The sequence below is a fragment of the Apis mellifera genome, linkage group LG1, assembly GCF_003254395.2.
Source record: "Apis mellifera strain DH4 linkage group LG1, Amel_HAv3.1, whole genome shotgun sequence".
In the NCBI taxonomy this organism is placed as follows: Eukaryota; Metazoa; Arthropoda; class Insecta; order Hymenoptera; family Apidae; genus Apis; species Apis mellifera.
In genome coordinates this window covers 25,313,988-25,326,625 of record NC_037638.1, presented here as the reverse complement: position 1 = coordinate 25,326,625, position 12,638 = coordinate 25,313,988, and the positions used below count along the sequence as shown (strand labels likewise).

At 19.6% G+C, this 12,638-nt stretch overlaps 2 protein-coding genes across 5 annotated transcripts; one reads left to right on the top strand and one right to left on the bottom strand.

Annotated features, from left to right (window-relative positions):
- Positions 1 to 1,287: 1,287 nt before the first annotated feature.
- Positions 1,288 to 4,130, bottom strand: LOC552197 (cysteine protease ATG4B). 2 transcript variants are annotated; one of them, XM_624574.6, is made up of 10 exons: positions 3,801 to 4,130; positions 3,519 to 3,729; positions 3,283 to 3,453; positions 2,858 to 3,035; positions 2,708 to 2,787; positions 2,479 to 2,630; positions 2,306 to 2,384; positions 2,004 to 2,158; positions 1,736 to 1,898; positions 1,288 to 1,514 (listed from the first exon to the last, which is right to left on the bottom strand). In XM_624574.6, exons 2-10 carry the CDS (start codon positions 3,619 to 3,621, stop codon positions 1,447 to 1,449), a joined length of 1,149 nt encoding a protein of 382 aa, XP_624577.2. In that variant the 5' UTR covers positions 3,622 to 3,729; positions 3,801 to 4,130; the 3' UTR covers positions 1,288 to 1,446. The 2 variants fall into 2 exon arrangements, with proteins under 2 accessions (XP_624577.2, XP_006571701.2); XM_006571638.3 differs by having other exon boundaries at positions 3,798 to 4,123.
- Positions 4,131 to 4,897: 767 nt separating this feature from the next.
- LOC412220 (vesicular glutamate transporter 2.2) lies at positions 4,898 to 11,642 on the top strand. 3 transcript variants are annotated; one of them, XM_006571635.3, is made up of 10 exons: positions 4,898 to 5,163; positions 8,340 to 8,409; positions 8,658 to 8,841; positions 9,352 to 9,585; positions 9,750 to 10,052; positions 10,230 to 10,353; positions 10,434 to 10,567; positions 10,730 to 10,872; positions 11,041 to 11,161; positions 11,234 to 11,642. In XM_006571635.3, exons 1-10 carry the CDS (start codon positions 5,136 to 5,138, stop codon positions 11,411 to 11,413), a joined length of 1,521 nt encoding a protein of 506 aa, XP_006571698.1. In that variant the 5' UTR covers positions 4,898 to 5,135; the 3' UTR covers positions 11,414 to 11,642. The 3 variants fall into 3 exon arrangements, with proteins under 3 accessions (XP_006571698.1, XP_395682.4, XP_016773387.1); XM_395682.7 differs by having other exon boundaries at positions 4,900 to 5,163; positions 8,351 to 8,409; XM_016917898.2 differs by lacking the exon at positions 4,898 to 5,163 and adding an exon at positions 7,449 to 7,524 and having other exon boundaries at positions 8,351 to 8,409.
- The last annotated feature ends 996 nt before the right edge of the window (positions 11,643 to 12,638 follow it).

Sequence of the window (12,638 nt, the reverse complement as noted above, 5' to 3'; positions counted from 1 at the left end):
TCTTATATGTAGATTATATTATAAAATATTCTTTTATTAAAAATTATTAAAGATTCCATATTTAAATATGAAACTATATATTTATATATCACATGATTATTAATTTTTACATTTTTATTTTTTAACAAAATAATAATGTAACAAGTATTTAGAAAACCTTAAACTATTATTAATAATATTAGTTATATAGTTTATAATAATAATAGTACTTCCTTTTTTATAAATTTTTATAAAAATGTAGATATATTTTAATTAGATTGCAATAAATTTCATTATAATTTGAATGCAAATTTAACTATTAAACATAATAACATAATATTAAAATAGTTTTAAGCATAAATATATAGAAATAGCAATATTTTTATTGATTCATAAAATTTTTAATGATATTTTGAACTCTAAAATATCAATAAATATTTTTAATCAAATTTTAGCTAATAATTTTAAGCATCTTATCTAAATTTGAAATTATAAAAATTTTTATTATTAATTATTTCTATAAAATTAAGTAATTATGTATTAAGTAATTATTTCTATAAAATTAAAAATCTATTAATCCAAATAATATATAATATTAATCAATATGAAAATCAATTTATTTTTGTATACATATATGTATATTCTATATTTAAACTTTAGCATTATAAATTATTAGCATATATTTGAAATAAATAATGTAAAAAGTTTTATTTAACTTTTAAGAATTCAATTTGATTTTCTTAATATTTTACGAAATATATTTATATCACCATTAAAATCATCACATGCATTATTTGTTAAAGAAGGCAAAAATATTTTAAGGACATGAGTATTTTTAATTTTTGTATCAAATTCAATTCATTATATAATTACTGTTTTAGAAAATTTTAATATATTTTTAAAATTAATATATAATTTAATTATAGTTGGAAGAGAGATAAATGAATATTATACATATATAGCATATTTTATGTTTAAATATTTTTATATAGAAGATTCTGCTAAAATAAATTTATTTTAAATATAACATTTTTTCATCTTTAGATTTTTAAATACATAATTATTAATAATTTAATCATTTATAATATTTAATATATATTAATATTATTTTATTATAATTGGTATAAAAGTAAATATATTCTATATTGTTTGTGAAATTAAATATAATTTGTATTTTGAAAATATCTTTTTTTATAGAAAATTTTGCTTATATCAAAATTATTTTATGTTATCAATGCTATTATTAACGATATAAATTACTCATGTCCAAAAAACTTATAAATATAAGTAATATATACAATATTTTAATTATTTGGTATAAATTATTTTATTATTCAACTTTCAGTACTGAAATAGTACTAGTTAAGTATTGAATGAATGGTTGTATTTTATGTACGAGTGGACCATTTCACTCTTTGATGTTATATATACATTATTTATATCGTAGATTTTGTTAATAATGAAATATCAACCAAGTAATTCAAAATCTTCATCAGATGTATCACATTGTGGATCTACATGTTCAAAATCTACAACTATAAAAAAATTTTTAAAATCAACTATAATAAATTTAATTGTAACATTTATCTAAAATTTATTTATACTTTATATATATATATAATATATATATATATATATATATATATATATATGATATATATATATGAAATATAAAACTTCAAATTATTTATACTCTTATAAATATATAAAATTTTACTTTTTTTTATTAATATTGTACAAATTTAAAAATACTTACAACTTGAAGCTGCTATTGCTTCTGAAGCAACATCTTCAACCGACCATTGTGCTAATCTCTCTGCACATAATTCAAGTAAAGGTTGCTTTTCTGGTGTTATTAATTCTTCTTGAATAAATTTACATAAAGATTTAAAGTCTTTTTCAGTTGCACAAAAGAAACACTAAAATATATATTATATATTATTTTCTTATTTTTTAAAAATATATTATGTGATTAATTATTTAATCTTCTGATAGTTTTTAAATAGAATTAATTATTTACTAACAAGTGCTACAGAAGGATCTATCTCTATAATAGGAATACGACCAGAAAATTTACAATGATAGGTAGCATCCATTTCAATTTCTTCTTCTTCTAGTTTTTTGGCAACACTACCTGATTTTTGTGTTGTATGAGGATCTAAATAAATCACTTCATTTCCTACAAATAACATTGAAATTAAATTTAATTACCAATTTATTACAAAATAAATTATTAATTTTTATAAATAATCTCTCTAATTAAGTAATTCATTTAATATATATCTTTCTTTAATTTAATAATTTTTATTTTCAAATGTATTCATACCGACACATCCTATAAAATATAATGCATGAGTGGGTTTTCCTCCAATTACTCCTAGAGATTGTGGAATTTTGAATGATGTCTGAAAAATTATAGGTATGAATAGATTATCCTTAACTTCATCCATATTTCACTCCAATTTTAGCCATTCATGCAAGAATTTATTTCTTTATTACTTTAAGACCATTTATGTAGATAGGATTAATCTCGCTTAATCCAAGGCGAAGGGGTATTAAAAGTAATAAAGGTTTCCATTGGCTAGGTGCTTTTAATGGAGCATCACCATCGGCTTCCACTGTTGTACCTCCTTCTACTCTACATTGTTTTACTATAAATATTTAATTATATTTTAAAATAAAAAAATATATATATAAGCACATTAAAATGAAAAGTTTAATCACTTACAAATATCATTAACTATTAATGTATTGTCAAGAGCAACATGTATAGTGATTGAACTCCATTCATCAAACACAACTAATTTTCTAAAAATTACAATTTGATAAAATATCAAACCTTATATACATAAATATTTAAAATATAATAAATATATACTTTAATACTTGTGCTACTGTATTAGGACCAAACCATTGACCAACTTCTTTTCCTTCTGATGCTCCCATTAATGCAATTTGGTGAATAGAAAAAGGAGCATTTCTTTTGTCTTCAAAGCGTTCTAGAATTTTTAGATACGTACTATTTCTAGTTTCCAGACTCCATTGCCAATCTCTACCTATTTTATATATATAGATATTTATATAATAGTTATTTAATTATTTAATATTTTAAATTAATATATATAATAATTAAATTTTTACCATTTTAATTTATAAATAGTCATTTTAGAATTATTATTTATAAAGTAATTTAATCAATAAATTTTATCAACACATTCATGAATAAAAAGTGTATTTAAAATAATAGTAAAAATATTAAATGATATATTAAAATTATTAAATTTAAATAAAAATGAAATTTACCTAAATGTAATATAATTAAAGCTTGACCAAGAACCATTTGACCACATCTTAACATACAACCCCAACCTTTATCGGATGTAAATGTAGAATTGTAACCACCAATAGGTACAAAATTTTTTCGATAAGTAAACCATAATTTGGATCTTATATCCCTACGAATTGCGTCGAGTTCTGAAATTTAAGATCTTACATATCTAATTTATTAAAGATCTTTTTAATGTAACTGTTTATTAGACCTCTTATGGCATTATATTTTTTTCCTAGAACCCAAACTGGTTCATCTGTTTGTGGTATATCCTCTGGTTCGTCTGAAATATTTTGTGTGAAAAGACTGTCCATTTTCACAATATATATAAATACTATCTACGTGATTTAAAATCCTTCTATTATAAAGATGAAATGCTTTGTTACTCTACAATTATACATAAAGGAGAGTACAGTTTTTTTCTACAAAAAAAGGAGCAATTGAAATAGGTTAAGTATTTATCAAAGAATGATATTCTACATAATACAACCACCTTCAGTTTGGCAAAATGAGCATTGGTCATTGCTCATTGAGCGTAGATTTCATTGTTTTGGTAAATAACTAATATGATGATGTTATTTAACTTTAAAAAAATGTCAATAATGCCATATCAACAATCCAGTTGATTAATAAAGATTTTGAATATAATCGAAAACAGTTTCGATTATAATTCTTGTAAATTATGATATCGGGTATTAATATAACATAAAATATGTGTTATTTTAATTCAAAATATTTCGTTTTAAAAATAATAAAATGAGAAATATTCTTTTTGTATTCAAATAAGCACATATTAATCCCATATATGTAACTTTTTATTTCACTTTGCAAAATATGTATTTTAAATACTTCTTCTTTACACTAGATGGCATACATATTACATATATAACATATATGAGCACGTATTATAAACTTCTTTATGCATATATATTTATTCGTTTATTGTTTTCATTAAATAATTATCAAAATTAAATTTGTTTGTCAATTTTTTACAATCAATTATATATATATATATTTATATGTTTATTATATATGATAAAAAAGAATACGTGATCTTTATAATATGTTTTCTAAAATGTTATATTTTTATGTTTTCAATATTTATTATATATTAAAAATAATTTAAATAATTTAAATATATATCGAAATAAAAATTGATATTTTTCTCTTTTTTAATTCTATTGTGAATTAAATAGTTTTTTAAATCAAATAATAATATGTATAAAATAGAAAAATAATAACAATTATTAATAGAGATAATATAATTATAAATAATTTTTAATATATTTAAAATAAAAAATGTAGAAAAATTTAAAAAATCATATATTTTTAATAATTTAAATTTTATAAATATATAAAAATATTTTTTTTCAAATTATCGATTATTTAAAAAAAAGATGAAATATTTATATAGAATATTTTACTTAAAACAATTCAAAAAATATAAATGCTAATAACGGGATTATCGAAAATAAAGAAATATTTACGAATTATTGCATAATGTCGAAAATATTGCATAATATTCGAACTGTTACAAATGCAATACGATACTATGATTGGTGCCTCGCAAAGAACAATTTCCAGCCTTCTATATGTTCAACTTTACCTGTACAGTTCACTACTTACCTACTTAACATTTCCGTTTATTTCAAACAGCTTATGGTCATTTAACGTGTACCATTGCGGAATTTCTTATTAGTTCTTAAGTAATGTTACAAACATATTTTGTAATTTTTTACTAATATTATAATTATATGATAATATGATTTTTATTTTTTTTATATTGTAAATTTGTAAATAAGTGATAAGTGAAATTTTTGTGACGTTTATGGATTTATTTAGAAAGATTAATAACAGTAAGTAAATAATTATAATTTAAATATGAAAATAAATTTAATTTACATATAATGAGAAGAAAGTATTATTTTTTTGAAATTAAATGATTATTAATTCGATATTAATTTTTTATAATTAGATAAAATTATTAAAATAGATATAGAAATAGATAAAATTATTTAAAAATTCAATATAACATTTTATAATATTTAAAGAATAAAATATTATATATAATTATATATAAAAAAAAATTATTATAAATATATTTTTAAATAGTTATTAATAAAAATCTTAGAAAAGTTTATTTATAAAGTTATATTAAATTAAGATTAATATTAGCAAAATTACGATAAGTAAATTTTTAAATAAAACTATTAAATTAAAATTTGAAAAATATTCAATCAACTTTTACATATCCGGTTTTAGATTATCTTTAATCAAATGCCATTTCGATTTTTTTATTAATTAAATGTCCCGTTGTACTGTTCTCTTTCATGAACTGGATTTCCTTGAGACTTTCTACAGATATTGTAATGATATTATATACATATATAAATGTTTATATAAAGATATCGAATGATTTAATAAATTATTTTAGAAAATTTCAATGTATATTTTATATAATAAAAAAAATTATAATATATTTTATATTTGAATAACGAAAAATATATTATTATATTAAAATATTTAAATTTTAATGCTATGAATATCTATATTTATATGTAAATTGTCTAATAAAAATTATTTTTATGAATTACCATACTACTACAATGCATAATTCATTAACTACGATAGTACAACTTGACATGTAGATATGCAATATGATTCACTTTAGTTTATAATTCATGAAATTTCTTTTGCTCCTCGTGATATTGAGATTCTCTAAATTACTTGGAAAACATATGATTATACAATATGCAAATGTATTTGTAATAAAATATTAATTATAACAATTATGATTTAATGAACTCTAGTTTATAATACAGTAATATTATTATTTAATTCTATCAAATTTTCTTATAAAATTTAAAAATTTCAAATATTCTAATAAGATTTATTTATTTCTATTTTTCTTCATTATTATTTTAAATAAATAATAAAAAATTTTTTAAATTTCTTTATAATTTGGAAAATATTCTAATTGAGAAAGAATTTTAAATTTATGATCCATAATCAATTCCAGTAATCTAATTGAATTCCGGTAATAAATACATTAAATTAATTTTATATAACGTAATAAAATCATTTGTCAAATCAATATTTTAATCGAGCAAAATACTTTTTTTAAAAAATAAAAATAAAGTCTTATATGTCATATAATAAAGAAAAATTTTTTTATTAACATTTGTTTATATTTATATCATAAGATTTCAATCACTTATAATATATACACATACATATATATATATAATCTAAATAAAGATTAAATGAATTAATAAATATTCAATTATTCCTTGTTATCGATAAATTTTATGTAAACGCATATCCAATAATTTTTTAAAGTATTGAAATAGAATGGAATGTAGAAAATGAAAGTGAATGTAGGAATGAAGTACGATCAATAATCTACAGATGCAAGTATAGTTCTATCATTTACATCATGATTAGATCACGAATACATTTCATTGATATTTTTAAATTTTCAACTTATCATTTATAAATAAATTGTACAAAATTTAATAAACATACTAAAACATAATCTATCATGTATGGATAACTATTATATCAAATATAGTGTAAAAATTAATAAAATATAACGTAAAATTAATAAATAAATCGAATTTAAATCAAAATAAAATTAAATAAAATTATAGTAATATTAATATATATTATTATCGATTTTTAATATAATTTTTTAAATATAGTATTAATAAAAAAAAATGTAATTATATCAATTATTTTTTAATCGCACAAAATTAGAAAATATGTTTAAAATAGTTATTGTAAATTTTATTTGTAATTTGCAAAAATTTTCATCTTTTCATCTAATAATAGAACGATAATAATAGAAACTTTAATTTGAATTATGAATACGTGTTTTTATAATTTAATATCTGATATTATTTTAAATAAAAAAAAAAAAAAAATAACGGATATATTCTTAAATTCTTCAAATATATAATCTACATGCAGGTGTGTAATATAATATTAATACATAATATGTTTTAAAGAATATATTTATCTCAAATGTGATAAAATGTTAAAAATTACTTAACTGCTAAATTTGACTACATTGACGGAAATACATATACGTTATCACAATTGTTGCTTTGCGTAACAGGTTGTCGGTAATATTTATTGTGTAAAAGCTTTGTGAATATATCAATAGAATGCTTATAGATATCAGTGTACTTGAAAAATTAATTTTCTATTCAAATGAGGTATCGTAAAATATAAAAACACGATAATTGTTTGAATTATAATTGTTAAAATAATTTGAATTTATTACGATATTTTCAATTAATATGCACGACACTGCAATATGGTTTCTATTCTTTTGTCTCTTATGCAAATGAAAAGGAAAAATGAATTTGAAATTACAAATGATAAAATGATTGATTCATTTTTTAATAATAATTCGTTTTTAATTTTGAACAAACAAAAATATTATTTATTACAATTCTTGTTATTTCATTTAAAATTTAAACATTTTTTTTTTTTTTATTATATTTCTGGTGAAACAAACATAAATTGATTTGCATCGTTTTCTCTGTATATTGTCCGTTTAGTGCGGAACTTTCTACTTTCGAAGTATGCTATTTGTAAATACATACGTAATACAAATATATAGGTCATTGATAATAGTAATCTTTTTTTCGATTTTAATAGCTAAAATTTATATAATACATATAATTATATGTATTATTTTAATTCTATCTATGTATTACTTTATTTATTTATTATTTATTATACAATGTTCGTAATAAATTGTAATATATTGTAATAAATTGAAAAATAAAAAATTAATTATTATATTCATAATAAATTTTTTTAATATGAAAAATATAATTAAAAAAATCTTATCTTAACCTTGATAATATTTTATTAAAAACACATTATTACATAGACTTATATCCATACTTCATTTTTAAGATTTTATCTGGTTTGTAAGTAATGTAAATAGAGATACGTATCATAATTCTTTTATAACTTTGTCATAATTTATTAGATTCCTCTAAATTTCACTTAAAATCAGTAATCTTTCAGGAAACGATGGAAAGAAAAAAATCCTCGATTGAATCTGGTAAAGATACTGACTATGGAACGTGAGTATTACAAATTACTCAAATTACTTGTTGCAATAAAATTGATGAATTATTTTTGTTTATCTTTGTTTATTCAAAGAACTCAAATGTATAAATATATTAATATATAATGTTTTATATTTAAATAATAATAATTAATTTAAAAAATATTTTTTTATTTAAGAAAAATTTTTATTGTTTAAAAAATTATAGAAATTATATTTATTTAATGCGAGATATTAACATTTATAATATTGATAATTTTTTAGCGTTAAATATGAAGATGAACTTGTATCTTCCTGGAAATTTTGGAAAAAAAGAAGATATGTAGTCGCAATATTAACATTTCTCGGATGTTTTACGTCTTATATTCTTCGAGTAAATTTAAGTGTAGCCATCGTTGCGATGACTGCGGAAGTTCGCAAAATTGATAAAAATGGAAATGAATATTTTGTAAGTTTGAATTAAATTTTAATTGGTTTAAGATCAAATTTTTGTTATTATTTCTTACAAATTTTTTTTTGTTTTTATTATAATTATAAGATATATATAATTTACTTATTATTATTATTTTATTGTTTTACTACAATATAAAAATTTTAAATTTGAAATTTTATCAAAATTATGTTACGTAGTATTTATATATGTCATTATATTGGGAATATTATAAAAATAAAGATAAATAAATTAACAAAAATTTGATAACAGATTGTAACATTTATGTTATCATCATAAATTCAGTAAGTTAATGGATTAATAGCAATATATTAATGCAAAGAATTAAAATGAAAAATTTTTCTTATCTCTTATCTTTTAATGCTGTGTTATCATATTTTGTATGTGTTATATTCAATAAATTATTTATGATTTATCATAAATTTTTGAAAGTTTTAAAAAAATATATAATAGATATAATAGATAACAAATTTTAACTTTAAAATGCATTTAGCATGTTATTTACAGGAAAAAGAATTCGACTGGGATTCAAAAACACAAGGACTAGTTTTAAGTTCTTTTTTCTATGGATATATAAGTACTCAATTACTTGGAGGATTGCTTAGCACGCGTATTGGCGGGAAAAAAGTTTTTGGTTTTGGAATTGCAATTACTGCTTTTCTTACAATTATCACACCACCTTTAGTTAAAGTGAGCGTTTACATTTTGCTCGCTTTGCGAATTATAGAAGGAATTTGTGAGGTAGACGATATTTTTAATTATTTAAATTATTTTATTTAATAAATAAATCCATAATTATTATTTTAAAAAATTAGAATAATTATGAAATTTCTTTCAAAGATATGTATATTTAATATGTTATAAAATAGGTACATATATCATAGAAGGTAATAATTTGAATTCAGGGTGTAACATATCCTTGTATACATGCAATATGGGCACAATGGGCACCTCCATTGGAAAGATCAAAATTAGCAACCATTACATTCTCCGGAAGTTTCTTTGGAACTGTATTTGCCATGCCAGTTGCCGGATTGATGACTGAATATCTTGGTTGGCCTTCTGTTTTTTATGGTTTTGGAGGAGCTGGTCTTATTTGGTTTTTTTATTGGTGGATAGTCATCAAAGATAGACCAGAGGACGATAAATCTATTTCAAAAGCTGAACTTGAATATATTAAAAATAGTCTTGGAAATTTGAAAGAAGAAGTAAATGTTAAAAAAAATTAATTACAATATTATTAATTTTTATTTTTATTATCAATTTTACTTTTCATAAAAAATTAAAAAATTTAAATAATTTTTTTTCAAAAATTACACGTATATTGTTTTTTAGTTTTTCATTTTTATAAATTATTACCAATAATTTTTATAACTCTTTCATAGAAAATTAAACATCCATGGAAAGCTATGCTTACATCTCCACCAGTTTGGGCAATTATCGTAGCTCATTTTAGCGAAAATTGGGGTTTCTATACTATGCTTACTCAGTTACCAACATTTATGAATGGTTAGTTGATATTTAATAAAATAATTAATTAAATGAGCATATTCAATAATATAAATTATATTTAAATAATTTATTTTTAGATGTACTTGATTTTAAATTGGACAAAACTGGATTTTTATCTGCATTACCATATTTAGCTATGACTTTCGTCGTTCAATTTTCTGGACATTTAGCAGATTATTTAAGAGTGAAAAAAATTTTAACGACTACACAGGTCGGTTATTAAATATTTAAAATTTTAAAACTTTTTTTTTTCTTATTAATATTAAAAATATTCTAAAATGATTACATTAGTTTATTGTTTTCAAATTTTGTTCAATTTCATTTTTTATACAATGAAAATGTAAAAGAAAATATTATCATACTTATATTTCAGGTGCGTAAATTATTCAATTGCGGGGCTTTTTTATTTCAAACTATATTTATGACCTGTACAGGTTTCATTTCAACAACAGCAGGGGTTGTTATTTCTATTACTATAGCTGTTGGTCTTGGTGGCTTTGCATGGTCCGGTTTTGGGTAATTTTTTTTAAATTTTATATAAAAATATAAATATAGAAGAAAAATAAATAAGAGATAAGAAAAAATATTATTATTTATTATTTATTATATAAAAAATATTATTATCAAAAGAGAAAAAAAATTTTTTATACATAATTCATATTTTATAAATTGTTTTTATTATAGAGTAAATCATTTAGATATTGCTCCTAAGCATGCAAGTGTGCTTATGGGAATAGGAAATACTTTTGCCACATTACCTGGAGTTGTAAGTCCTATTATTACTGGATATATTGTTCAAAACAAAGTAAGTTTTAATTGTAAAATATTTATCTTTAATTAAACTAAAAACTTTAATAATAAAAAAATGTTTTTACAGAGTCCTGAAGAATGGAGAATAGTTTTTATCATTGCTGGTGCAATTTATTTAATAGGAGCTGTAATATATGGTTTATATGCATCTGGTGAGAAACAAAAATGGGCACAAGAAAATGAAAAGGAAAACATAGAATCAAAGAGATCTTATGATAATCCAGCAATGGAAATAGATAATTTATAACATAAAAAAATTTTATTGGTAATTACATTAGTATTTATGATACATTTAGAATCATTGAATATTTGATTATATTTATATTTTTATTGTATATACATGTTACAAATTATTTTTTTACCTAAATTTTTAAATTTTAAATTTTTATGAATAAAAAAATTGAACACAAAAGATTTTATCAAATATATGTATATATAAAATATATATAAAATATTACAAAATAAACTATTTTAATAAACATTTTGACATTCTATCATGTTCTTTCAGGAATATTTATATTATATATTTATTTATATTATATATTTTGAAAATAAAATATGAATATATAAAAATATAATTTTTTTTTTAAAATTTAATTATTAGTGCCCTATATTTTTATAATATATTAAATATTATAATTATTTATAAATATTATAAATATTCATATTATGAGTTGTATTATGAATGATTCGTATTAAAATATTCACGTACAATATATCGAAGTATTTTAAAAAATTTTCATACATTTTAAGTTAAGAATGCAATATCTATATTTTTTACAAAATTAAGACAATGTAAGTTGTTTGAAAAAAAAATAATAAAAGATATATTTAATAGACGTGCCATTCTTTATGGTCACGAACCAAGAATAAATATGGACAAGGAAAGCAAATAGCTTAAATAAGGAAGACAGAGAGTAAAAATATAAAAATCAGTATTATCTTATTACAAATATAACATAGAAAAAAAAAAGGACAGAAAACAATGAGAGGAAAATAGAAATATATTAAGAATTGAGTAACAACGACATCTCTCAAAAATTTTTTTCTTTAAAACCAAGATTTAGAGTAAGAATTGAATATCATTGCCATCTCTTAAATTTTATTTTATTTTATTTTGAAAAAAAGATATCTTTGGCACTCGAGAGATAGCATTGCTAGTCAATTCTTATCCTATCTTTATCCTTCTTCTACTATTTTTTTTCTGTTTCATTTATGAAACTTTGAAGATGGCGCTGATTTTAACATTTCTATCCTATATCTATCCTTATTCATTTGCTTTTCTTCTTTATATTTATTCTACAAATATGTTCGAAAGATGATATCGATTTCTTATTAATCTTTTTGTTTCCTTTATTTAATTATTCAAAATAACTACTTTTTTATACATCAGAATTTAAATATACAAAAAAAATTTCTAAAAATCCAAATTAATTAATTAAATTGTTCATCTTTTTTCACGTTACACATTT